The sequence below is a fragment of the Sciurus carolinensis genome, chromosome 10 (assembly GCF_902686445.1).
Source record: "Sciurus carolinensis chromosome 10, mSciCar1.2, whole genome shotgun sequence".
NCBI classification, from domain to species: domain Eukaryota; kingdom Metazoa; phylum Chordata; class Mammalia; order Rodentia; family Sciuridae; genus Sciurus; species Sciurus carolinensis.
The window spans coordinates 24,055,463-24,080,674 of NC_062222.1; the positions used below are offsets into that span (position 1 = coordinate 24,055,463).

At 43.3% G+C, this 25,212-nt stretch overlaps 1 protein-coding gene across 3 annotated transcripts in view; it reads right to left on the reverse strand.

Annotated features, from left to right (window-relative positions):
- Positions 1 to 23,533, reverse strand: part of LOC124995063 (mineralocorticoid receptor) — a 270,857-nt gene extending 247,324 nt beyond the window's left edge. Inside the window, exons 1-2 of one of the 3 annotated variants that reach the window (XM_047567502.1) lie at positions 23,192 to 23,533; positions 13,862 to 15,620 (exon numbers count right to left, since the gene is read on the reverse strand). In XM_047567502.1, coding sequence (XP_047423458.1) covers positions 13,862 to 15,618 — 1,757 coding nt within the window. In that variant the 5' untranslated portion in view covers positions 15,619 to 15,620; positions 23,192 to 23,533. Of the gene's footprint in view, positions 1 to 13,861; positions 15,621 to 20,565; positions 20,811 to 20,847; positions 21,173 to 23,191 lie in introns of those variants that run through there. The other 2 variants (XM_047567501.1, XM_047567503.1) reach the window with 2 other exon arrangements.
- Positions 23,534 to 25,212: the final 1,679 nt, after the last annotated feature.

Consider the following 25,212-nt stretch of genomic DNA (forward strand, 5'->3'; position numbering starts at 1 on the left):
GGGGGGACTCATGGGTCTGAATGCTTCAGATGTCATAAAATGAAGGAGCTATCAGCCTTAGGTTTTCACAATGAAAGGCTGCTGTGTTTACAACTCCCCCATTCCCCACCCTGGCATCTGTCAATCTTTTCACTTACCCAGGAAACAGTATGTAGGAGGGGGAAAAAATGCTATTTCACCTGAATACCAAAATGTAGGGTCTGTGTCAACAAAATTATATTTTTACCCTACACAGAAAACTCAAAATACTTCTTTAAGTCTCAAAGGGAAAAAAAACTCATATGTACACTTATCTCCACTGGGTATGAAAAGGACAGTAATTAAGGAGGAAAAATATTCTGTATCACATGAGCATAAATTCTTCAGTCCTACCTCAGTTTCCTCTCTAAATAGAAACGTGCATTCAGACTCAGTGAGCATCCAGAAAACCTGCTCCATTCCAGTTCCGCCCTCCCAGACTCTGCACCTGGCATCTCTCCTCAAACGTATCAGAAAAGTAATTTTTTTTTTTTTTTTTTTTAAGGTAAATACAACCTCCACCACCTGACGGAGGAAAGTAAGCAGGACTTCCCTTTTGGACAGAGCACTGTGGGTCCAAACCCAGTGCTGCGAGGACACAACCAAGAGACTCCCAGAGGCCGAGACTTCGTTACTTCCTATCCCGGTGCGCACACCAGAACTCCACAGGCCGCCATTCCCAATTCACTGACATAAACTTCCACGACTCTGTTTTCCATCTTGGCCGAACCAGTAGCTGTCTCTTCCTGTTTCCATTTCCTGGGGGTATTATTTTTTCTGTTGTCTAATTTTTAAAAAGTCTTCTGTTTTGATATTGAAATGATCAAATTTTCCCTTCATCTGAACAACAGATCTATTTAGCTCTTTATACATTGGTGTCATAATACTCCCTGTCCCTGTACACCTCTGGTTTCTCTTCCTGTGATCCTTGGTCACCTACTCTTTGCAGAGCAGTGGGAAAGAAGTAGGTCGGGCATTTAGGGATTCCTTCCTCTACACTAATCACCTCCCCTATTGATCCTTGCCCACCATGCAACACGGGTCCTTACTCTGCCTGAATCATCAATACTGATGGCCTCTCGACTGTGTTTCCCATCTCCCTTACCAGGTAACCCACTCTACCCTTTTATGCCCTTCTAGGTTTTGAAAAGGTCTACATAATGGGCTGGGGTTGTGGCTCAGTGGTAGAGCACTTGCCTGGCGTGTGTGACGCACTGCGTTTGATCCTCGGCATCACATTAAATAAATAAATAAGTAAATAAGTGAATAAATAAATAAATAAATATCTGATGACAATTAAAAAATATTTTTTAAAAAGTGCTACACATTGCCATGTTGGAAGTGCCCAACACCTGGTTTCAGCATGCACAGATTCCAATAATCTAACTTTCCCAGTCACCACAGAACCCCTCTAAGCAGGCCTCCTGTGACCCATCTACACCTTGCCTTGTGCTGTCATGGACCCCCACACCCCCTCCCCACTGCACATCAAATTCACCAGTCCTCAGATGTTGGCTGAATTCCTGGCAGCTTCTATTTGAAGCTCTCTTGCATATTCCAGCCCATGGAGAACCCTTCCTACTCTCGCCTCTAGTAACAGTTCTTACCTAACACACAGGAGAGTGCTGGGCGAGCTCATGGGAGTCACCTTCCTCAACTGGAGCAGGACAGGGGGTCTGCATAGAGCTGGGTTTGTTCACCCACACACAGCACACAACACTGAGCGAAGAATTTGAAAACTCCATTTTTTCCTGTATATACAAATTTTAAATAGCTATCTTTCTCTTAGTTCTAATTTTTCTATCTAAAAGTTCACATTAAAATATACTAATAAGTCAGGGGCAGTGGTGCACACCCATAATCCCAGGAGGTTGAGGCAGGAGGCCAGCAAGTTCAAAGTCAGCCTCAGGAACTTAGTGAGGCACTTAGCAACTCAGTGAGACCCCCTCTCTGAATAAAATGTAAAAGAAGGTTGGGGTGTTGCTCAGCAGTTAGCAACCCTGGGTTCAATCCCTGGTACCAAAAAATAAAAAATTAAAACAAACAAACATGAAAAGGAGAAAGCAACCTAATAAAAAGGTCCAAAAGAGTTAACAAGCATATAAAGAAGGCATAGGATGGCAAACAAGCATGTCAAAAAGATGTTCAGTACCATTTAGGCATCAGGGAAATGCCAGCTTAACCCACAATGAGATTCACTATACAACTACAATATCATCTAGTATAAAAAGATTGACAGGCTGGGGTTGTGGTTCAGTGGTAGAGCACTTGCCTAGCATGTGTGAGGCACTGGGTTCACTTCTCAGCACCACATATAAATAAATGAATAAAATAAAGGTCTATCAACATCTAAAAAATTTTTTTTTAAAAAGACTGATTCTATGAAGTACTAGGGGAGGATTTAACAGACAAACTTTCACACATGCCCTGTTGAAATGTAAAATATTTCCATTACTTTGGAAAACAATCTGGTAGTTCACCTACCAAATGATCGGATTCTACTTCCTCTATCTACTGCAGAAGAAGTTAAAGCACATGTTCATGCAGAGCGAACCTGGACAGCGGATTTGTGATTGCCAAAACTGGAAACAACCTAAATGTCCATCAACCACAGGTAAACAGAAGAACACAGGTGGCAGAGCCACAAACAGAATGCTACTCAGCGATACAAGGAAACGATCCTCTGATACAGCAACGCAGATAGATCTCAAGTGCATTATGTGAAATGAAAGAGGTTGGAATCAAAAAGCTACATAAAATATTGTTCCATTTACAAAACAATCTGGAAAATACAAAATCATAGAGATGATGGGGCACATATAGTAGTCACTAAGTCTTGGGGTGAGGGAGGGCTGGAGAAGAAGCTGCCACATAGGGAATCTTGGTTGGGTGATGCTGACAAGATCATGCATTTGGCAAAACATGCAGAAACGTATAATAAAGTGTAAATTTTACTGCTTATGAATTAAAATCAAATAACCCCAAAATAAAGATTAGGAATAGAGGTTCCTAATTAGCTTAGAATACACATTACCAATTTACTTTATCATGCTGAGATGCAAAAAAGAACAGTACTTTTGATTATTTTATGAAAATCTCAAAACTGCTGTTAGAGGTCACAGCAAATTTTTGCTGAGCTCAGCAGAACCTGCTGTTATTTCATGATAGTTTTGGTAGTATTATGTAATCACCAGTACTCATCTGGTCTTGCTAGACACAAACCCAGACCAAGTCCCTCTGCTATCTGACTCATCCCTTCATTCATCAGTGAATATGAACGTTCACAACGTACCAGATGCACTTTCAGGTCCGGCAAATGTTCTGGAAAATCAGCTAGACAGGGTCCTGCTCCCATAAGGGTTACATGCTACCTGGAGGAAATCAAGTAAACGCAGGGCATTCGATGGGCACACACCCCATGAACATAAACAGAGGACGGTGCATTAGAAGTCAGCACTTCACCTAAGACAGTCAGGGAAGGCCTCGCTGCGTGGATGACACCTGAGCCAATCCTACAGGACGGAAAGGGGCAGAAACCAAACCTGGAGGAAGAAATTCCTCTGCAGAGGGGCCAGTCAGTACAGACGCCAACAGAAACCAGGGAGAGTGGCTCCTCAGAGCCACAGCAAGGTCAGTGAGGAGAATGAGCACCGGAAACATACTAAATACAGTCGTCAGGGGCCTGAAAATTTAGAGTCTTACAGACCCTAAATTACTTTATGCTGCTCGCAATGAGAATCCACCAGAGGGCTTTATATCAGCCACATAATCTGATTTATGTTTTTAAAAGATTTATCAGGCTATTTTTTCAGGACATTTGGCTTTCTTCTCTGCCTCAAAGATCTGTTCTTAATTCACCTTAGTTGTGTGGCCTTAGGTCAATCACGAATAGGATCTCCGTCTCAGTTGCCATATCTCTAAGAGGGTGATACAGCTGCCAGCAACGGCCCAAATCCACAGGTTCAATCGCGTTTACACACCTGACTGAGGCCACTGCAATCTCCTTCCTGTTCCCACTTTCCCAGGACACTGTCCCCATCAATTCTCTCTTCCTTCCCACGTTTACAACCTCAATGTCAGCACAAGTCCATTGCCCTCTTCATGTGTTACGTTTTGAACCAAATCCTGACTCTGATCCTGCTGTGTCTATGTGCTAGCATTTCTTCCCTCCAACCCTTTCTCTTTATTGTCAAAACAAGAAGTCCCCTTGAAAATCACCAGCACCCCTTACATCTTATTCCTGGTCATCCCAACCCTGTCATCAGGTTGTGTACCACCACATGCTACCGGAAGGATAATGTAACAGAAAGACAAAATGGAAAGATTCTACTCTGTCGTTACTACTTTGTATGATACTGGAAAAAGCATGTAATTTCTCTGGGCTTTAATTTCAGGATCAGTGCCCACAGCGAGTTGAATTTGTAAATGGCCTCAGAGCCCTTCTACTTTGGAAATCCTAAGATTACATGATTCTTCACTTAGGCCTCCATGACTCAGTGCTATCTTGATTCTCTAAACAATTCTCCATCTCCTTTATTGGGATGTGTGCCTCGTCTTCTTAATGGGGTTCCTTCCACTCCTCCAAGTTCCTAGCTAAACGCGTCCATACCAATCCCCTGAATTGCTACTGCCAAGAGGAGGCGTCCCACACCTCCAGACCAACACTGCCTCCCATACACATAATGCTTCCAATCAATCAGAAGTAGCTCTGGTACTTCAAACTCTCGCAACCAAGACACCATCACTTCCTCTGCAAAACTATTCTTGAGGTCTCTAGAAATAGAGACCTAACTGCTCACCATTATCTATGACGTGAAGTTGATGCTGAGTTTCCACATGCTTTCCCCTTCCCCTTCCTTAACGAGTTGGTCCTAAAGTTATTTCTTAAGATGGGGGAGTGAGAGCGGGCAGCTATGGTGGCCTACAGTGAAGTATCAAGCCCCAGAGTGGCTCTGACATCCCATGGGGAGAGACAGGCAGGCGTTGATGTGGTCTCATGCAAGGCGTCAGAACCCAAGCAGGGCAAAGACAGTCCGGCACAGGGAGAGAAAAAAGGTGGGGGGACTGGACATCTGGTGTGTGTGGCTCCATGAATCAGAGTGTGGCGTAGGACTGTGACCAGAGGACAGCATCTGCAGAGGAGAGGCACTCCCTGAATAAACGCTGGACTCCAGGACTAGGTCAGGAAAAGTGCAAGACGAGCCCAAAGCAAGATAACAAGGAAGTGGCCAAAGAACAACGAAATCAAGGCAAAAGGACACAGAAACCAGCTTGAATGTGCTCCCCTTGGCTTAATCAGGAACAGCCTGAACATGGAAAATAAAGGGCAGGAACAGGCTATAACCCCATGCATAAAACAAGAAACAATGATGCAGGTGGAAATCAACAGAAGAGCCAAGTCTGATGAAGCATGGGGTGTTTATACAGTTTCACAGTATATCTCCACCCAATGTCTTCTAATTGGAAAAGGAGAAGAGTAACTTTCGCCTGGAGAACTGTGACAAACGGCACCTCAACAGGGTGGTTGGAGTGGACAGAAATGGCACAAATGGAAATCTCAGGTACCTGAGGATTCAAGAAGAATGGAGCACTGCTCCTGTGACAGGCCACAGGGGCACCACTGAATGGAACCACGGGGAAGCAGACCATAAGCCCAACGGAGGGACCTTCTACAAAATAACTGGCTTTTAATCTTCAAAAGGATAGGGCGGGAGAATAAGACTAGACCCAATCTCCTCCCAGTGACACAAATCAAGTCAAAATGGACTAAAGACTTAAGTGTAAGACCTGATATAATAAAACTATGAGAAGAATACATGAGAGAAATGCTTCATTCAGGACACTGGAATGAGAAAGGAATTTTTTTTTTCAAAAGCACAAGAACAAAAGCAAATAAATAAGGGTTTTATGTCCAGCAAAGGAAATAATCCTCAGAGTGAAGAGACAAACTACTATGGGAGAAAATATTGCAGGCTACACATCTATTAAGGGGTTAAAATCCACAACACAGAAGGCACTCCAAAAGCTCAAGAGTTTGAAAAAAAAAAAAAAAAAAAAAAAAAACCCACCTGATTACAAAATTGGCAATAGATCTGAATAGACACTTGTTGAAACAAGAAATACAAATGACCAATATATGAAAGAATATTCAACATCACCAATCAGAGATATGCAAATCAAAACCAAAAAGAGGTGTCACTTCATAGTAAGAATGTCTATTATTGAAAAGACGAATATGAACAAGTGCTGGTGAGGACGTGGAGAAGAGGGAACTCTTGCATACTGCTGCTGAGACAGTAAATTAGTACATCTACTACATAAAGTAGTACACAGCTCTCTCAAAAAATTAAAAATGGAGCTGGGAGCAGTGGCACACACCTGTAATCACAGTGGTTCAGGAGGCTAAGGCAGGAGGATCATGAGTTCAAAGCCAGCCTCAGTAACTTAGAGAGGCCCTAAGCAACTCAGTGAGACCCTGTCTCTAAAGAAAATACAGAAAAAGCGGGGTGGAGGGTTGGGATGTGGCTCCATGGTTGAGCGCCCCTGAGTTCAATCCCTGGTACCGAAAAAAAAATAAAGAACTGCCATATGATCCAGCAATTCCACTCCTAGGTATATATATTCAAAGGAAATGAAATCAGGATGTCCAAGAGACAACTATACTCTGGGTTTACTATAGCACTGTTTGCAAAAGCCAAGTGTCTTTAGACACAGCCTAAGTGTCTTTGAACTGTTGAATGGATAAAGAAAATGTGCACAATGGAAACAGGCCCAATGGAATACTATTCAACTGTAAAAAGCATGAAATTCTGTCATCTGAGACACCATGGAGGGAACCAGAGATCACTGTGTTAAGTGAAATAAGCCAGGCACAGAAGAGCAACTATCACATGATCTCACTCATATGTGGAATCTAAAAGAATGAATCTCACAGAAGCTGAGATTAGAGTGGAGGTTACCAGAAGCTAAGGATAGCGATGGGTACTACACTGCAGATAGATTATCTGAGTAAGAAGTTCGAGTGTGCTACTGCATAGTCAGATGACTATAAACAGCAACTACATACCTCAAAAAGCTAACTGAAAGAATTTTGAATAATTTTGCTATAAACAAGTGATACATGTTAGTAATGTCTGAACTGATAACTCAATTAATGTGTCAAAATATTACATGGCATGCCATTAATATGCAGACTTTGATGAAAAAAAAAAAAAAAAAAACTAGTCATGAAAACTAGAAAACACTGAGGAACCGTCCCAGAGAGTGAAACAGACTAAAGAGACAGGACAACTAGGCACAACACACAATTCTGAATTGGATTCTGATTCTGTAAAAAATATTAGGACACGCAGCAAAACCACGATGGGATGTAAAGAATAGACGTCAGTAACTTATAAGAAACAATTTCTTGGTTTTGATGGTTGTTTTGTGGTTACATAAGAGTGTCCTTATTTTAGGAGTTCTTTGTAATGGACTTCCAGTTGCTTTTTGTGAGAACTTGTAAAATTTTTAGACAAAAATAACTTCTACAAAAGTTTCTTCTGTAATTCCTCAAATCTGTCCCATTCTTTCCATTACCCCTGGCATTCTTGTTCCCAAGAGCCTAGTTCCCCACCCTCCTGCACAGCTGGGATCATTTCTTAGCAAGGCTCCGTGTGCTCCAAACCATGAGAGCCTGTGCCCAGTTAAGGGCTCCAGGGCACCGCCGCTCATGCCACTTTCCCACCCCAACATTCAAAGAGCGCCTCACCACCTATCAAATTAAGTAAAAATCTCTTGGTGTCACTTTCAAGTTCAACTCCTTTCTAGTTCTAGCTTCCTTCTCCCCAACCACCATCTCACAGCCAGTCACACAACTGGGTCACAACCCACACTTCGTGCACATCTCCAGGATTTTGCTCACCTAGCTCCCTCCACCAGGGAGGGCCCACTCCCTGGCACATTTAAACATCAACTCTGACCACTCCCCCTCCATCTTCCAAGACTTGCCCGTCTAATCTCTCCTTGTCAGAACAAGTGGACTTGTTTCCCAAGTTCACTTCACCCTTTGCAAACTACATTTCATTCTGTCCAACATTGCGATTTTTTTGTCTATTTGTCTTAACAACCCCTAATACGTACAGTGATGTTACATACCAACGATGTCATAGCCAAAGTTATGAATCCAGATGATCAGTTACTATCTTACATTCTCTCCCTAAGGAGCTTTTTATTTAAGTTACTTTCTCTTTATCCTGTTTCCTTCCTTAAACTTTTCTATTTCTAGTATAAAATACGAGCAATGAATGTCTACCTCTTTTCAACATAGAAATTTGGTGTTGCCCATAATATACACAATCATAAATCGCAAGGTTTCTAGAGCATCAGTTAAGTAACAAGTACATATGTAATTATATTTTAACTTAACCATTACTTTACTAAAGAAAAAAATAAACTGCTTAAAACCGTAAACAAAGACTATACCCTCACAAGTTTGAAACCAGAAACCCTAAAACTTAAAATGAAGACACATCCATTTAACACGTTTTTTTCTCAGCTATCACTAATAAATTGTGAAATGCCACCATAGAGATCCAAGTTAACAGCTATATTTAAATATTATCAAGAAGCCAATTATTTTTCTCTTTGAATTTAGCAAAGGAAAGAAAAGTCTAATTCACTTAAAAGCAGCCTGAAATTTTATCAGCAAATGAGTAGCATGAAACTAAAGCCAGTAGTCTTCAGCCAGGAAAAAAGTAGTTTGGAGGGGGAAAAAATAACATCAAACACCAAGTTGAGTGTTGCTGTGAAATTACAGTGATCAATACAGCATCTGCTATCACTGTGACACTTAGGACAGAAAAGGTTAACACCTAGAATTTCAATATTGCAGAAGACGTCAAATATATAAATGATAAATCTCCAGGTCCTGGTTTCAACATGTCCTTCATATGGAAACTGCCACCAGGTGAATAATTCGACTATATCTAAATGAAACTATGGCTTTTATCTCAACTCTTCCTTCTTAAGAATGAAGTAAATAGCTCTAAATAAACTAAGATTTTTAAAGATAAAAGGTGGACATACTGACATTTAAGCCTAAGATACTGTGATGTTAAAAGCGAAACTCAGAACCATGAGCAAAATGATTTGTCTATTATAACACTCAAGGGTTTTTTCTTTTTGAATAAAATTATCACCATTCTTCCCAGAAAAACCACCAGTGAATGAAAGTACCTGAATTATCAGGAGAAGCAAGTCTCATTTGAAAACCATTTCAAAAATATTATTTAAAGTGCTAACTGGGAGAAATTTTAGACACATTAGCAATTTCAAAAATCAAAATATTCTGAGACAAATAATAAGAAAAAGAAAGTTATGTGTCTTCATTCCCAAATGATCTAGCAATGCTGTAATGGTTTTATATATCCTAGTAAGCACCAATACTCAAACACACATGCACACTCCCACAAAACCTACCATTTTACCACAGTTCGCGTTACATAAAGATATTTATATCTCAATGGTTTATTCAGAAAGTTTATTAAAAGGGCAAAGTTTGTCACAAACTCCTTGAGTTTTAGAACTTTTGGTTTATCATAAAAAGTGATTTTAAAAAAAAAATTGTCAGGGACAACTGAAAAAAAATAACTATTCACTGAACTGTACACTGTTTAATAAAAACTAAAAAAAAAATTTCAGCACAAATTAAGATACAAACGTAGTTGTCTTGAAGTCTGTCAGAAGATGCCCTTTGAAATAGTGAACTTTATATTCAAAAGTCTAAGTCAATGTTAGCACTGTGTTATGATGCTATCAAGGTGACTCTGATTATCGCCATAAACAGCCAGCATTATGTCAACAGAAATAGCCCGTTTCCATGAGGGATTGTGTAAGTAAAAAGAATGAGAATTCATAGTAAGTGTCAGGTTTTATAAAAGGAAAGTTCTGATATTAAAAAAGAAAAGAAAAATAACTGACAATTATTCAGTATTTCAAGGAAAATAACAAGTCAACTCTTCCTCACTCTCCCTTTAAAATGGCACATGGCAATGACATTTTTCTATCCAGGGTAACCTGAAAACAACCAGGTGAGACGTGGGAATCTCACCTGAAACCAGATCAGCCAACATGTTAAGGGATACTCTCTTTTGATTTTTCAAAGGAAACTCCTCGGCCACACTCTACTTTTACTGGAAGACCGTACAGGGCATCAAGTTCAAGTAAGTTTATAATGAAGAAACTGAGGCTGTGGGAGAAGCTGTGACTCACGGGAGGTCATGGGGTCACAGTTTCGTTTGTGCTGAGCTGACAAAGGAACTCCCATCTGCATGACACAGCCCGGACCAGTATCCACCCTCCGGGCTTTACATTTAGTCTTGTCATAATTTACTTTACAATTTGGCACTCAGAAGATCCCTTTGCTGGGAATTATTAATAGACAGATGACTTTTGTCACTGCTCTCACAGAATGCCCCAAGACTGAAATACAGACAACACACCCTCAAAGCCATTACTCATTTCTGTCAGCCTGAAAAGTTAATCTAGGTGACAGTCATTTCTCTCATTTGAAGAGGACACTCCTTCCTCAGAAGAATATTCAGTAAGGCTAATACAAATAATGTCACAACCTCTTTCTCAATTAACCTCCAAAAGGCCCCCTGGCACTGAACAGAGGAGTAGGTCTCAACTTCTGGTCTCAGAAGCCTTTCTACTCTTAAGCACTGAGGATTCCAAAGAGCTTATGCTGATAGTTACAGTAACTGACACTCTTCCACATTAGAAATTAAAACTAACATTTAATTAGTTCCAATTAAATGAGAAATTAAAACTAGTATTTTAACTCATTTAAAAATAAGTCATTCAACATAAACAGAAGTTTATGAAAAATTACGCTATTTCCCCAAATGACAAACTTCAGTGACAAAGTCTTCCTTTTGTATTTTATACTTTTTTGCAAGTCTGTTGTCTCACTTAATAGAACATGGCTGAATCCTAATCTACTTCTGAATCCACTGTGTGGTGATATGTGTTGCTTTAAGTACAAGGAGAAAATCTGGCCTTATGCACATATGTTGTTGGAAAAGGACAAAAATGTTTTAATGGTCTTTTCGGATCATTGTAGACAGAAGTCTTTGATGCTACATTGAAAACTGACTGTGAGTTAAAGGTTAGTTGCAATGCAGAATCTGAAACAAAATCAACAAGTTTTTCATATGTTATTAGATGAAAATCCACTGGTTTACTTCCGTTTTGAGTGGGTCTTTACCAGTGCCTGATTTCTGACCTCATGAACTTCCTTGAAGAGTTTTCTGGAAGCCACCAAAACACACCTTGAGATCTATTATAAAACTGTTTAGAGTTCAACCTAAAGATAGAGAATACCATTAAACCTAGAAGCATTCACACACTACCTTGATCTTTATGACCTTTAACACTAATGTATTTAACATTACCTGAAATGGAATGGCATCATTGTAAATCAAGTAGAGGCAAAAGGCTGGATTTTATTTTAAAAGATACAAAAAAAAAGAACAAATGATGAAGTTTGAATGAGGTTAAACTGATGATTCTATCGTAGACAGAAATCCTGAAAAAGATCTATGTATCCTCTGACCCTTGATACTATATTCTGGAAATGATCAAAACAAATAGGTTTGGACAGTATTACCCAGAAGGGTTGCAAAGAATTTATAAGAGATTTCAAATAACATTTAAAACTTGGTCATTAAAGGTTCTAGAAAATTCATCTTAACTGGCACAAAACCAGTATGTATGCAAGCAGCATGAAGCCTTGGACCATATTAGCAAATAAATAAAGAATTCTGGAACATCTAGAGGAGACAGACCACACCTCCAGGCACCGATTCTCATCTTCCTGTCTAGAGCTAGGGTCACTGGACCTAGAAGGGGCTTCATGAGTGAAGTGTGAAAACTACAATTAAAACAGGAAAAAAAGGATAAACAACAATCTTAAGAAATAACAATTTTAGCTACCGTATCTCTCTTCTAAAAATTTATTAGAGAAATAATATTAAGCAAATCAGCGATCTTTGAAACTAAAAAAGCACAAGCAGAAGTGCATTAATAAATGTGTGGTGCCGAACCACTGAAGAAAAATAGCAGAGCTAATTTATAAATTATCAAACATTTCTTTTAACCGGTACTTGAATATTTTAAATATTTCTTAAAAGATTTTTGTGATTTCCTTTTTCTTCCTTTTATGAAAACTAAAAGAAATGGAAAGATAATGAAACTATTTAAAATAACAGCTAAAATGTATATAATGTGTACTAACATACCAGATGTCAAAGAACTTCCCATAAATTAACTCATTTAAATTGTCTTACTCCCTGTGAGACAGTCCTATTTAATTCCAAGTAAGAAAACTAAATCACTGAGAAGTGAAGACATATACACAGGGACACAAGCAACTGAGTGGCAGAACTGGAATTTCAACCAGGGAAATGATGCCCTCAGCCACCAGGATATCCTACCCCACACTAACTCGATGAAACCATCACTTAAACAAAAATATCCACACTGTGGGCAAAAATATTCTTCTCTGAATATTAAACAAAACATGAGTAGCAAAACAGATGCTGAGTTTGATTCTGATATCAAACTATCTTAGGTCTTACTGTAAAGTTTGGAATACAAGAGACAGAATTAGACCCTGATTAAAGAGCTCATGCAATGGAGGGCTATAAAAATGTACCCTTTATGGAATGCTTGCTTCCATAAAAGTAAGAGGAGCAAAGTTTGAGTCAATGATGAGAAAAGAATGCACAAATTAAAGATTTTGGATTGGAAAAAAGAAATACAATAAAGGAGAAAGATGGAAGAATACAGGGTAACTCTATCTTATTAATGGGCTGGACGTACTTTTCACAAAATAGATTTGTAAAGGAAAATATTCACACAGTCCACACTGCCAAAGGAATGAACTATATCTAGAAAACCGATTCTTTATATATTCCACAAAGGGATCATTTATCACAATCATATAATAAAAACAGTACTGAAGCAAAGTCCAACACGAGTATTCATTGCCTAACTCAGAACCACCCTTTACAGTCATATCTAAAACTTCTTCCTTGTTTTTTCTAAATATATGCAACATGCTATCTGCAACAAAGAGAGCCAAGAGATCTTTTACAGTAAATGATGTCGTCTTGCAGCTCTGAAGACTTATAAATACATCAATTCAAAACTACAGTGACATATTTCACTTCCAATATGAGTAAGAGAGCAAGATTGTCCACCTAGTAATTTTAGATGTGTTGAATCTTTAAAAAGCCCTCAAGAGTTAAGGAAATGATTTATTTGCATTGAAAACCACAAATTTCATATGATTAACCTACCTAGAAAAGGGTGGGACGTAGAGAAGTCTGTGGGTAACAAACGGAGTTTCATTTTAATTTTTCACAACCAATGAAGTGATACATAAAATTTTTAAAAAGACTAAGACCATGAAGAAAGTAATTTAAAGCAGTTTCAGCGAACCAGAAAACAGCTAAAGGGGGAAAAAATATATATCTAACACTTGTCTTCTAAAGCGAATATAGTAACTGGCAGTAGAAAATAAACGCTTTCCAAACACCTAAAACAGACAATGGCAGGACACCTACACATGCTCCTACAAAGTCAACACACATTTTCTAGGAGATTTTAAGAATGTTCCATTCCTCTACATCAAAAAAGTTATACCATTATATCAAAAAGCAAAGGGGAGTACTGTAACCAATACAGAGTACTAGATGACCCTTCTAAACACAAAAATAAATTCAAATGTGATAAAGCTAACCTTCAACATTTTATATAGAGGCATGAATTTGAAAAAATGAAAACAACAACAACTTACCTTGACACATTTTCTGGAATGTATTCTAGGACCGGATATCCATCACTTCTTCTAGATGACAGGTCACCGTGTGATTTCCATGACTCCACTAAAGTACTGACGGGAGGAAAGGAACTCAGGTGTTGGAAAGATTGGTCTCTAGCCGATCGTGATAAAGATATTGTACCTTGAGCACCAATCCTGTAGTGGAAGGACTGTCCGCTGGAATTCACACCAACGATGGCAGATGAAGGGATGCTGGCCTCTGGGTAATAACTCCCATCATCTGGTTCCTGTTTAATCCCCATTGGGAATCCACTGCCTTCACAGTTACCATCAAAGCCGGGCACAGGTGGTCCTAAAATTCCTGATAGAGAGTAATAATCTTTATCATCCATAAAGGAAAAATATGAGCCATCCATAAATGGAAATGGGTTGACTGTTGGATTTCCTTTAAAAGAGGTGCCTGAACATGAGTGCTTGGCTGACTCTTGCTTTATTGGAACTGAGAATGGAGACTCAGAATTTATTTTGCTATTTCCTCCTAGACATGAGCTGCTAAAAGCTCCATCTGGTTCTGGCTTTATGTACTGGACAATGTTGAGCTGGCCAGTCACACCATTTGAGATGGCATTCTCGACTTCCTCAGTCTTAGGAAAAGGGACCTCGTGAGCACCTTTCTCGTGTGTGTCTGGACTGGGAACCACATCCTGGGTTGCAGCGGCTCCAGCAGAGGTGCCAGAAGCAGGGTAGCTGAAGGCATTGTTTATAGGGCTGCAGATGGATCCCACAGTACTGGCTGTCGGGCTAGAGAGCGTGGATCTGTTATTGGTGTTGGAAGGGCTGGAAACGGAGCACCTTGAGTTATTGAGATTTGCAGGGCTGGACATAGAGGAGCGCAGAGTGGCGTTATTAGGACTGGAGACTGGAGATTTTACGCTGCAGTGACTGGGAGGGCTGGAAATTGGGGATTTCATGCTACTCAACGGACTTGAGAGAGGAGAGCCCACGTTGCTAGCATGTGCGGGGCTGTGTGACCGGGAGCCCCGGTTTTCAACATTAGGGGAGCATGTCAGAGGAGTTCCTTGGGTGATGGGGCTGTGCACTGGGAAACTGCCAAAGCTGGTTGTGGTGGAGGACACGGAGTTGATTCCAGCAGGGCTGCAAACTGAAGATGTCATGTTCAGAGGGCTGCAAACAGAGGGGCTCTTGTCATGACACATGATAGGGCTTTTAACAATGGCACGCATGACCCCACCATTCACGGAGCTCCCCGAGTCAGACATAAATGACCTCAAGGGCCTGCTCACACTACTCAGAGTGGAAGGACGATGGCCATTCTCTTTGTAAAATTTCACCAGCTGCTCCACATTTTGATAAATCTTTGCTGGACTCACGCTGCCTTGTTGGTTCTGCTGATCAAAGGCATAGTCAGCATCTCTTACGGAATCCATGTATAAACCCATGGACTCGGCTACCGTGGCTGAAAGCTCCTTAGATTCCAGCTCCGTTTTAATATCAGATGTTAAAATCCCAGATCGATTATTGTCTTGCTGAAGGCAAGGGAGTAGTTCGTGTTTTTCTTTGCTGCTTCCTTGATTACTGCTGTTTGGAATAGCACCGGAAACACAGCTTACGTTGACAATCTCCATGTAGTTATTCTCATCGGTCCTCTCTGTGGGTCCCAGGGAAGAACGCTCCACAGCCTGAGAAACTTGACTCCACCGTCTTTCCATATCTAGACCTTCAGGGAGACTGTGGTAGCCTTTGGTCTCCATAGCTAACAAACAAATTTACAGCAAAAAGTCAGTCAGTTATAATATTATTATGCTAAAAAAATCATTCTAAAATTGCATTACGTATACCACAAATGCATGTTCTACTTATTATAGGCAATAGTTCTCATTATATTAAAACTTACCTTCTTGGGTGCTGACATAACAGAATATTGACTATAACTTCTCCAGAAGCCAAAATAAGAAACTAATCACTTAAAACTACTTTGCATCTAAATTTAATATTTGCCTTTAGAGTTTGCAATGAATATTTAACCTACTTGAATATTAAATAATATTAAAATAACCCTGGGAATTGATGAGGCGTCAAAGGAGAAACAGAATTTACCAAGGTAGGGTGACTTGCCTGAACTCAGAGACATAGTGAACAAAGTTGAGCTTGAAACTCAATCTTCTGACTCCAGTGCTTTTGGAGTCTTTTGATCATATGAAGTTGCCTCCCCTATCTAATACATGGCCTTGTTAAAAACAATCCGGAAATGCAAATAAATGTACAACAAAGGAAACAGAGTGAAGGTGGCAATAAACAAGAATGAAGGACATCTAGCATCTGTATGGCTTGCACAGCAGACAGGGTTGGATTTTTCTAAAAATGGGATTATTGACATATTTTATCCTGAATTCTATTATTTCAGTCTTACTGTAAACAAACTTTAACAAGTATAAACTTACCAAGTTAATTATCAAAGGAAAATAATTTTTATTTTTTAAGACTTTCTTAAGATAATTAGTGGTGAGGATGATTTAATGTCAATTCTGAAACAAAGGCTTATATATCCCAATTGAGTTTGTCCACAGATCAGAGAGGCTGTATTACAGCTCAGGAATGCCAGGGTTCTTCGTTATATTTCAGTATTGGCCAGGACTCTGGCGTGCACCTGCGCCTAGTAGTATCTCTGCTAAAAAGTCTCCCCAAGGCCAGAGGCTTCTATTACTCAACAGTGAATGGAGGGAGATCTAAAGGGGTCCTAAAAATTTTAAGGCATTCATTCATTCAGCAACATTTACCAAGTGCTTGCTACATCCTAAGCCTAAGACCAGCCACTGAATCTGAGGTGATAAACAGACAGGCATAGTCCCTGTGCCCAAGGAGACCAATGGTTTTAGATCTTCATTGGCTCTAATAGATATCAGTTCCTGAGTGGATGATGGGCTATGTTTATATAATTCTTGTGTACTATATAATTCAATGTGATATTACAAGTTTTTTATATTAAGTAACTCTTTTGTCCTTACAAACAACCCTATATGACTGGTGAAAATACTATCTAAATAATACAAGTACAGAAACTGAGGCACTGACCACACAGTTAAGTGGCAGAGCTGGTTTCTCAGCCTTAGCACTGTGGACATTTTGGACCAGATGATTCGTGTGGAGGTCTGTTGTATGAATTGTGAGACCCTTAGCAGTATCCCTGACCCCTACCCACTAGATGCCAGGAGCATTAACTCTCCCCATTCCCGACAACCAAAAAATCTCCAAACAATACCAAATATCCCTAGGGGGCAAAATCGCCCCTGGTTGAGACTCACCACTAGAAAAAAACATTTTACAGAAAATTAACTCATGAACCATAAAATTTTATTTGTGTATTTTAGAATTATAAAAAACTTCTGGAGACATTTTTCAAATCCTTTTAAGTCTTTAAATAATCTATGACCCACGGATCCTGCCATTTCTGCAGTTTTGTACAAGAGCATTCCTTTAGCTCCACCTCTTTTACCTTCCATCCTTCCTACTAAAAAATAAGGGACTAGGAAGTCCTTCTATAGAACTCATGATATTGAAAAATAACCCTACTAAATAAGTTAACATTAGATATCACAAGTCTCAATAATGAAATTTAAGGTTCAAACTGAGTATTATAATTACCTCTTACTTTTCTGTATTCACTGCTAGAAGTTAAGTTCTGAGACGACAAACTATCAATTTCACTACTGTGTCCCAGATGGATAGTAAAGCACAAATAAAAAATGTTGAACTATTATACTATAATCAATACTTAATTTGAGAACATTAAAATCCACCAATTATGTAACATGCTTTCACTTAAAGAACATTATTCTATGAATTTCTAATCAAAAATCAATTACAAAACAGTGAGAAAATAAATCAAATTACAAAGGTTGAGATAGTTATCAGATAATTGCAGTTAAAAAAGTCGTGTGGATAAAAGTCAACTAAAAGTTGAAAATTAAAAATAGTGTATAGGAACCCAAATGGGTAATACTGGACTTTTCTACTTCCTGGAAAAACTAGCGATAGCTACAGGTTGAAAAACAGTAAATATTATGTGATTTTTCTACCTAAGAATATTCTGTCTTCCCCACACTAAAGGTGAATGGAGGTAAAGATGTTTCAGGTCCAAATTCATTACATGCCTATTTGTGTTTAAAACAAAACACCTTGTGTATATCTCATTCCCTACACCCCCCAAAGTCACACTCCCTTGCCTGGTTCACTGCTCCACCATCTAGCCAAAGACCTGGAAGTTATCCTCGCCTCTGCACCCTTACCAAAGGGCTTCCACTGGTGCACTCTACTATGAGGGCCTCAGTCTTATTCTCTCTCTTGGTCCTACCCTGAGTCTGAAGGAGGATCCCCACTCACATGATGCTCCAAAAAGTCCATTCTCCCAACTGTCTTTTGGGAAAGTCGATCACTCATTGTTTTCTGAGGTCTCATAGCATAAATAAGTTTTGCTAGAACCTCTGGGACATTCTACGATGCAGAAGTCGCTTAACTTTTTAATCCAGCATTCCCTAAATAATTTGGCTACTGATACCCTTTTTTCACAGAACACCTACTAATACTCTGAAGGGCGCTTTTTATCACTCTGCTCTAAAGCATGAGCCATATGCCAGCTCTATAAGGCTATTATGAAGATTCAAAGAGAATCGCTATGAGACTCTGAGTCAAGGACTATCTTAAAGCAGACTCTACAAGGAAGCAGCTTATCAGCTAACATCAGACAGCTGATCACAACTTTCCTAGTCCTGCTTCACTAGCACTGAACTCTCTGAACAATATCATAAAGCAGTCTGTACTTCACCATGTTATTGACAAGACTATCATTTAAGAATTTGCCAAAGGCTTTGCTGAAATCTAAATTAGATTTGTTTAAGATATTCTCATCTACCAACCCCACATACCTCTCAATAAAGGAAATAGAATAAAGGTTGACAATAAACACACCAGAATGGAGGACATCTAGCATCTGTGTGGCTTCTACTGCAAACAGTTAAGGTCAGATTTTTTAAAAATGGAATTATTGAAATATTTCATGCTGAATTCTCCCTATTATTTTAACTAGTTCTTTCTACAAACACATGGATCAAGTTAGAAATTTAGTTCCTATGTTGTCTGGGAAACCTAGGTTGTCTTTTTGGAATTAGCATATTTGGAATTAGCACGGCTTGCACATAATTTGAGTCAACCTGAACATACTAGTGAATACTGAAAAAAGTAGTTGATGACTACGATCCTCACAGAACTTAATATCCAGAAAGTCAAAAGAAAGTTTTTGATACTAAAGCATAACATCAAGCAGATATGTACATATACACATACATATATACATACATAGATACATATGTATTTATATAAATATGAGTAAAATCAACCTTGTATGCCTTCTATGCATATTATACCAAAGACTCTTGGGACACAGGCAAAAATCCTTTTGCACTTTCAATTTTCATGTAAATGCCCCCCCCAGAACATAAAGAAAATTTACATTGTAAGGAAAAGACTGATGGATGTTCTATTTTAAGGCATATAAAAGCTCTCAAATACTATTTTTATACAGGAAAACCTGACTTCAAATTTTCACGTTTTATAGACCACGTGAAATTGCCCTTTTCCATAAGGAAGTAGGTTAACAGCCCCCCAGAATATTATGAAAGATCCTTGAAAATTTGTATTTTATCTCAAAAGTTTCACTTTTCATATCCCCCACAGTCCCATCTTAATAACATCATTTTCTATCGTTACTTCACTATCAGATGCCACTTAATAACAATAACTAAGCCTTAAGAAATCCATAATCACCACTAAGTTATACAGTTGTAGAAGTTCAATGTATATTAACCATCTTTTGTCATTCACTCTTCAGCACTATTACTTTCCCCTCCTTTACACATAAGGTAAAAGAAAGACATCTGTCCAAGGTCACCCAAGAAAGCAGAAGCAGTTAGAATTGAGCACAACTGATTTCTATTCACTCACCTAATTCATTGGGCCACCTGATCTTTCCAAAATCCCCAAACAAAACTATGCCTCCCTTAAAATAAAAAGCTCCACGTTTAGATTTTTTCCCCAGAACCTCTCAAGCCTTTCCACGATAGTGCCATGTTAAACATGAAATTAAACTTCACAGTAGAACTTCACAGATGGGGAATGCTGTTATCATTACTTTGTAAATATCATCAATAACAGCACCTAGAGAAATGGCATTACAAAATGTTAAGAAGCAATTTGTTGCCTTTGAAAGTCGGCGGTTTCAAAAAACTCGTCTGCTAGTAAAAGTTTTCCTAACTCCTATGTAATAATAAATAATTAAAACTGATGGTGCCACAACCACTACGATTTAAACCTGGTCTTTTAAAAATCAATAAAAAAAAAACACGCACCTAAAATTCAGCGCGTCAAGGAAGCCACCAAAAGAAGATTCATACCTTCTCCCCTGCCCTTAGAATTCCTAAGGATGACAGAAAGCATAGCCAATCTCAAGAGTTTTGCGAATACTAGGGAACGGGAAATGCACATATTTCCAGAGTCCCTTTCAAACAGGATCTATATCTCCTTCAACTGCCCTTTTTCCGCTACACCTCCGGCTGAGATTTGGAAGCTTCCGCAATTGCAAGAGGAAAGAAATATTATTTCAACATCCTTTAGAATTCGTACAAGGAAAACGATCTGAAATTCACCTTTGGGGAAACAGAAGGGTGGTAGACCTCCCACAGCCAAAGGCGGTTAAAAGCTGCTCGTTAGAGGGCATTTATCCAAAGTGGCCAAACTTTCCCAAAATAGTCCTCTGGCGGCCAAAGGGGGGAAAAAGTGGAAAACCAAAACAAAACAACAAGCACACAGCACCATACTGACTGTGCCTCCGGATTACGCAGCCACTTCTCCCTGCAAAGTGCACGCTCCCGCGCCGCGGCCGCACGCCGAGCAAGGCAAGAGGCGGCCCGCTGCGCACCCCTACACACCTGCCTCGGCCAGGGTCCGTCTCTCGCCGTCTACCTGTTGCAGCGCTTGCCACCGCCACGACACCCCTGCTGCGGAGCCCCCCTAAATCCAACCACATCCAGGCCAGCGAGTGTCGCCCTCCCTGCAGCGGGAGAGCCCGAGGCAGTAAGGTTCTTGCACCCAGGTGACTGCACGGGTTTCCTCAGAGCAGCCTGAAGTTGGCTTGCGTCTCCCAGCCCAATGACACCCCGGGCGGAGAAGCTGAGAGGAGGGGGGCAGGGGCAGGGCCAGAGCGGGCAAAAGGGGGAGGGAAGGAGGGAGGGCGCGCGGGCAAAAGCCCGGAGGTGGAGTTGGCCAGCTGGAGGGCCGGCCCTTTTAAAAAGCGGGTCACATGTCCAGATAAAGTTCAGGTTGCTATCCCGCCCCCCTGAGTCCTTCCCATTGGCCCGAAGGGAAGCAAGGCTCCTCGCGGCACGGGTCAGGCGGGCTTCCCATTGGACAATCTTAGCTGTCAGTCACCGGGCGGGCGACATGACTGATACAAAGTTGCTGCGACACAGCCTGGACTCCGCAGCTTCCTTAAAGCCGCAGCGGCGGCGGGAGCTTGGGGGGCCGGGCGGTGATTATGACACCAGGCACCTATCCCCGCTCCGCCCTCTGCCCCCCTCGCTCGACCGCTCCAAACCTACTCTCGACTAACCAGCTCTCCTCCTGGCCGATCCCAGGATACCTGGAGAGATGTGAAAAGTGTAGTGACGCGGAAGAAGTCGGTTTTTTCCGCGAGCAGTCAAAGTGTTATCCCCTCACGCTTTCCACCTGCAGCGCCAGGTGAGCGGCAGCCGTGACCCCAGTGCCGCCCACAGCGTCTGCGCACAGGAGGAAACTCCGCGTGGGCTTCACTAGACCCCCGAGGTTCCTCTCCCCGCCCCCTTCCTCGGTCTCCGGAGTTACCTCTCAGCAGAGCAGCCGCAGTCTCCACTGCTAGCGAGCAGGAGGATCACGTTCCCACTCGATTTGAATTTCCTTGTTTTAACCGTGCAGGAAAGCGGGTGATTTCAGTGCAGCCAAAGCCCTTTAAACACAGCTTTCCTCCCACCCTACCCCACCCCCACCCAAAAAAAAAAAAAAAAAAAAGTGCCAGGGTCAAGAGCTGCCGCTCTCCTTCCTTATAATTTTGTTGCTGTACTTACTACTTTAGTATTGGATTTTTCCACTAGTGCAATACGAAAGAGAGCTTACTGTGAGGATATTCACTTTATGTTGGGTGGAAGGGGTGCACATAATTGGGACAAACATACAGGAGGAGGTAAAGGTATCAAACTGTTTTCTAAGGATCGAGAGTCTGCACGAAGAATTTTCGGTTTCCCTCCAACCGCCCCCACCTGGATTCTCCTCCCGCCCACCCAAACGCTGCCGTTACTAAGCAGAAGGATGGGCTTCTTAACTTTAATTTCTAAGGACTTTTAGGCTCCTCGTACGAGGCTCCCTTTTAGGCTCCCGGTTGGCCCAGAGTCAGCATCAGTGACGTACACACCTAAATCTGGTCCCCGGGCCCTTGGCGACCCGAAGGCCGGCGGCGGCGGCAGCTGTACAGCTCCCGCCTCACCCTTGCTCCGCGCTGGCCAAAGCAGAGGGGGGAGGAGGACACCCTGTGTCCAAAGGCCCCTCCTCTCCTTACAGTTAGTTAAGCTTCGGGATTCCAGACCCCAAACCCAGGGAGACTCGAACTCTCAGCCGCGCCAATCGGGAACTCCAGGCGACAGCAGCGGCGCCGGCGAGCTGGTCCCAACCCCTGACTCCAGTATTCCACAGTCCCCGGCGCGCAGTGCCCCTGGCGCCCCTGCAACCAGGAGTCTCCGCCGATTGTTCCAACTTTCCCGCGGGGCCCGCCGTCACGCGCGCTCTCCCGGCCCGGCGGGCAGTAGGGCATCGATCGTGCCCTGGCCGCGCGCGGGCGGCGGGCAGGAGCAAGGGGAGTCCCGGACCCAGCGCCAGGGCACACGAAGCGGCAGCGGCGGCTCAGCCAGCGTTGCCGAATTATTCATTATTAAAGGAATGGACGTGTTTCTTTTACTAAGTTTTCACCTCCTTTGGGGAGGGCTGATCTTGCCCTGGATCTCAGCTTCTTGCAAAATCTAGGTTAGAACCGTGCAGGGGCAGCCGCGGCTCACGCTCGCCCGCCTCCCAGCACCCTTGCCCCGAGGCGGCCCAGCAAGCACCTCGCCTCCAGCCCGCAGCCCACCTCGGTTCGCCAACCCGTGCCCTCTGCCCTCTGCGCGGACCCTGCCTTCCCCGGGGCCGCTTCCGTACTCTGTGGGCCCCCTTCTGCCGCCGTCAGCGCAAAGTGACTGTCGCTGCACTCACCTTTTCTAGGACATGGTGGGGAGGCTGGGGCGGAGGGAGAGGGGCAGCGAGACTCCCGCCGCCGCCGCTGCTGCCGCCACCAGCAAGTCCAATATTAGCTGCTCGCCGGTGAGGATGGAGAGGATGATAATCCCGGCAGTCACCCTATTGACGGTGGGTAGAGCAATAGAGCGATAGTGTTGTTACCCTGCAGGAGGTGGCGAGTCAGCGGCGCCAAGTCGCGTTAGAGGGGGCCGCGGGCACTCGCCCGCCCCCAGCAGTGGCGGTCGGGCCTCAGGCGGTCCCCTCTCCTGGGGCTGCTCGTCCGCCCGGCGTTGACGGTGGCGGCCCTGGGAGTCAGCCAGTCCGGCGGGATGATCCCGCGCCGGCCGCCCCGCAGCGCGGCTCTCCGCGCCCCCTCCCAGGGCCTGGGGTGGCCGGTGACAGCTCGGGCGGCCGAGCGTGAGCGTGTGTGTGAGAGCGAGCGAGCGAGGGAGAGGGAGAGAGAGAGAGAGAGAGGGGTGGCCGCAGGGGGAGCCCGCGGCGCCACGGCCCCCTCCCGGGTCACACCCTCACTAGCGGGAGGAGGTAGCAGTGTCCGGCCACCAGCTGGTGGGAAAGAGGGCTGGGGGCACCAGTGGCCGCCCTCCCAACCCCAGCCACTGACAGCCAGGAGGCCGAGGGAAAAGGGAACCCAAATGCACGTACCCCTTCCGCCCCTCTCCGCGGTCCCCCAAAGTCCGGCCCTGACCTCTAGCCCGGCCTCAGGTGCAGTTCCCACCCGAGGGGCTAAGCCGGGGTTGAGGACCACGAGCCAGGGGCAGGAGGGAAAAGTTTCTTTTCCTGCTCCCCCGCTGCCCACCCGGGGAGGCTGCTCCTCTCCCCGCCTCTCCCGGGCTCGCCGTGCCTCTGCCCCACCCCCACCGTGGGGGGGCGCCGAGGAACAACCGGGTGTCTGCGCGCGGGGGCGTGTAGGGAGAGTGGTGAGCAGCGGCGGCCGCCGCCGGTCCCCTGGCTCTGACGGCGGCACAGACGCCGGCGGCGGCAGCCGGGCTGAGGAAGCCCAGGAAGGGGCCGAGCGCCAGGACCCCTCCCGCGCCGCGCGCCGCGCGCCCCCGCGTCGCCCCGCGCGCCCCCGCGCCCTCGCGCCCGCCCAGGCAGACACCTACGCAGATGCGAAAGTGAAAGGGGGGCGATGGAGCCTGGCGGGGTGGCGGCCGGCGGCGCGCGGACACGCGGCGGGGGGCGGAGGATGGACCCAGGAGCTGCGATCCCGGGATTCTCCCGCGCCCGCTGCGCTGCGGGGCTCTCTACAGCCTCCTCACACTTGAGCCTCTCCAAAGTCCCACACCCCCAATCCCCAAGCACACCAGTCCCCCTCAACAGAAGAGACGTGTGCGTGTGTGTGTGTGTGTGTGTGTGTGTGTGTACGCGCGTATTCACGGGCCCTCGCGGGCGTGCGAGATACGCTTCTGCCCCAGACTTCTACCGCGCCGTTGCACATACCCTTGGGTGGGAAATTGCAGGGCGCGGGGAAGACTAGCGAGCGTCGTTTAAAACCAGGTCCACCTGCTCCTCCTCTATCACTCAGTTAAATCCCAGGAACCGACCTCACACACATCCCTTTTCTAGCTTAAACACTCCTTTTCCTACAGTTTTATATAGCCTCTGTTGGCCCCTCTTCTCTAGGTTCTTTAGCGTTTTGTTTCTAAATAGCTGTGAAAGTTGCTAATCCCTTACCAAATAGTACGTGTTAAACGCGGAGCTGCCCAGTTAAAACAGTCACTCTCCTCCTTCAACCACAGTCGGAGCTTCCCATTGCTTCTATCACCCACATACTGTTACACTACTTGGTTCTTAGAGGGCTCAAGGTGGCATTTTGGCTTCCAACAAAATAACCTCTTGCCTGCTTCTTATTCGTGAGAATGGCTTCCACGTTAATATTTGTGAAGCTGTATCTAGATGAGATCGAGAAAATATTTAAACGATATATTTTTCAATATTAACATGATCTATGTTCAGTGAACTTTTAAAAGAATCAT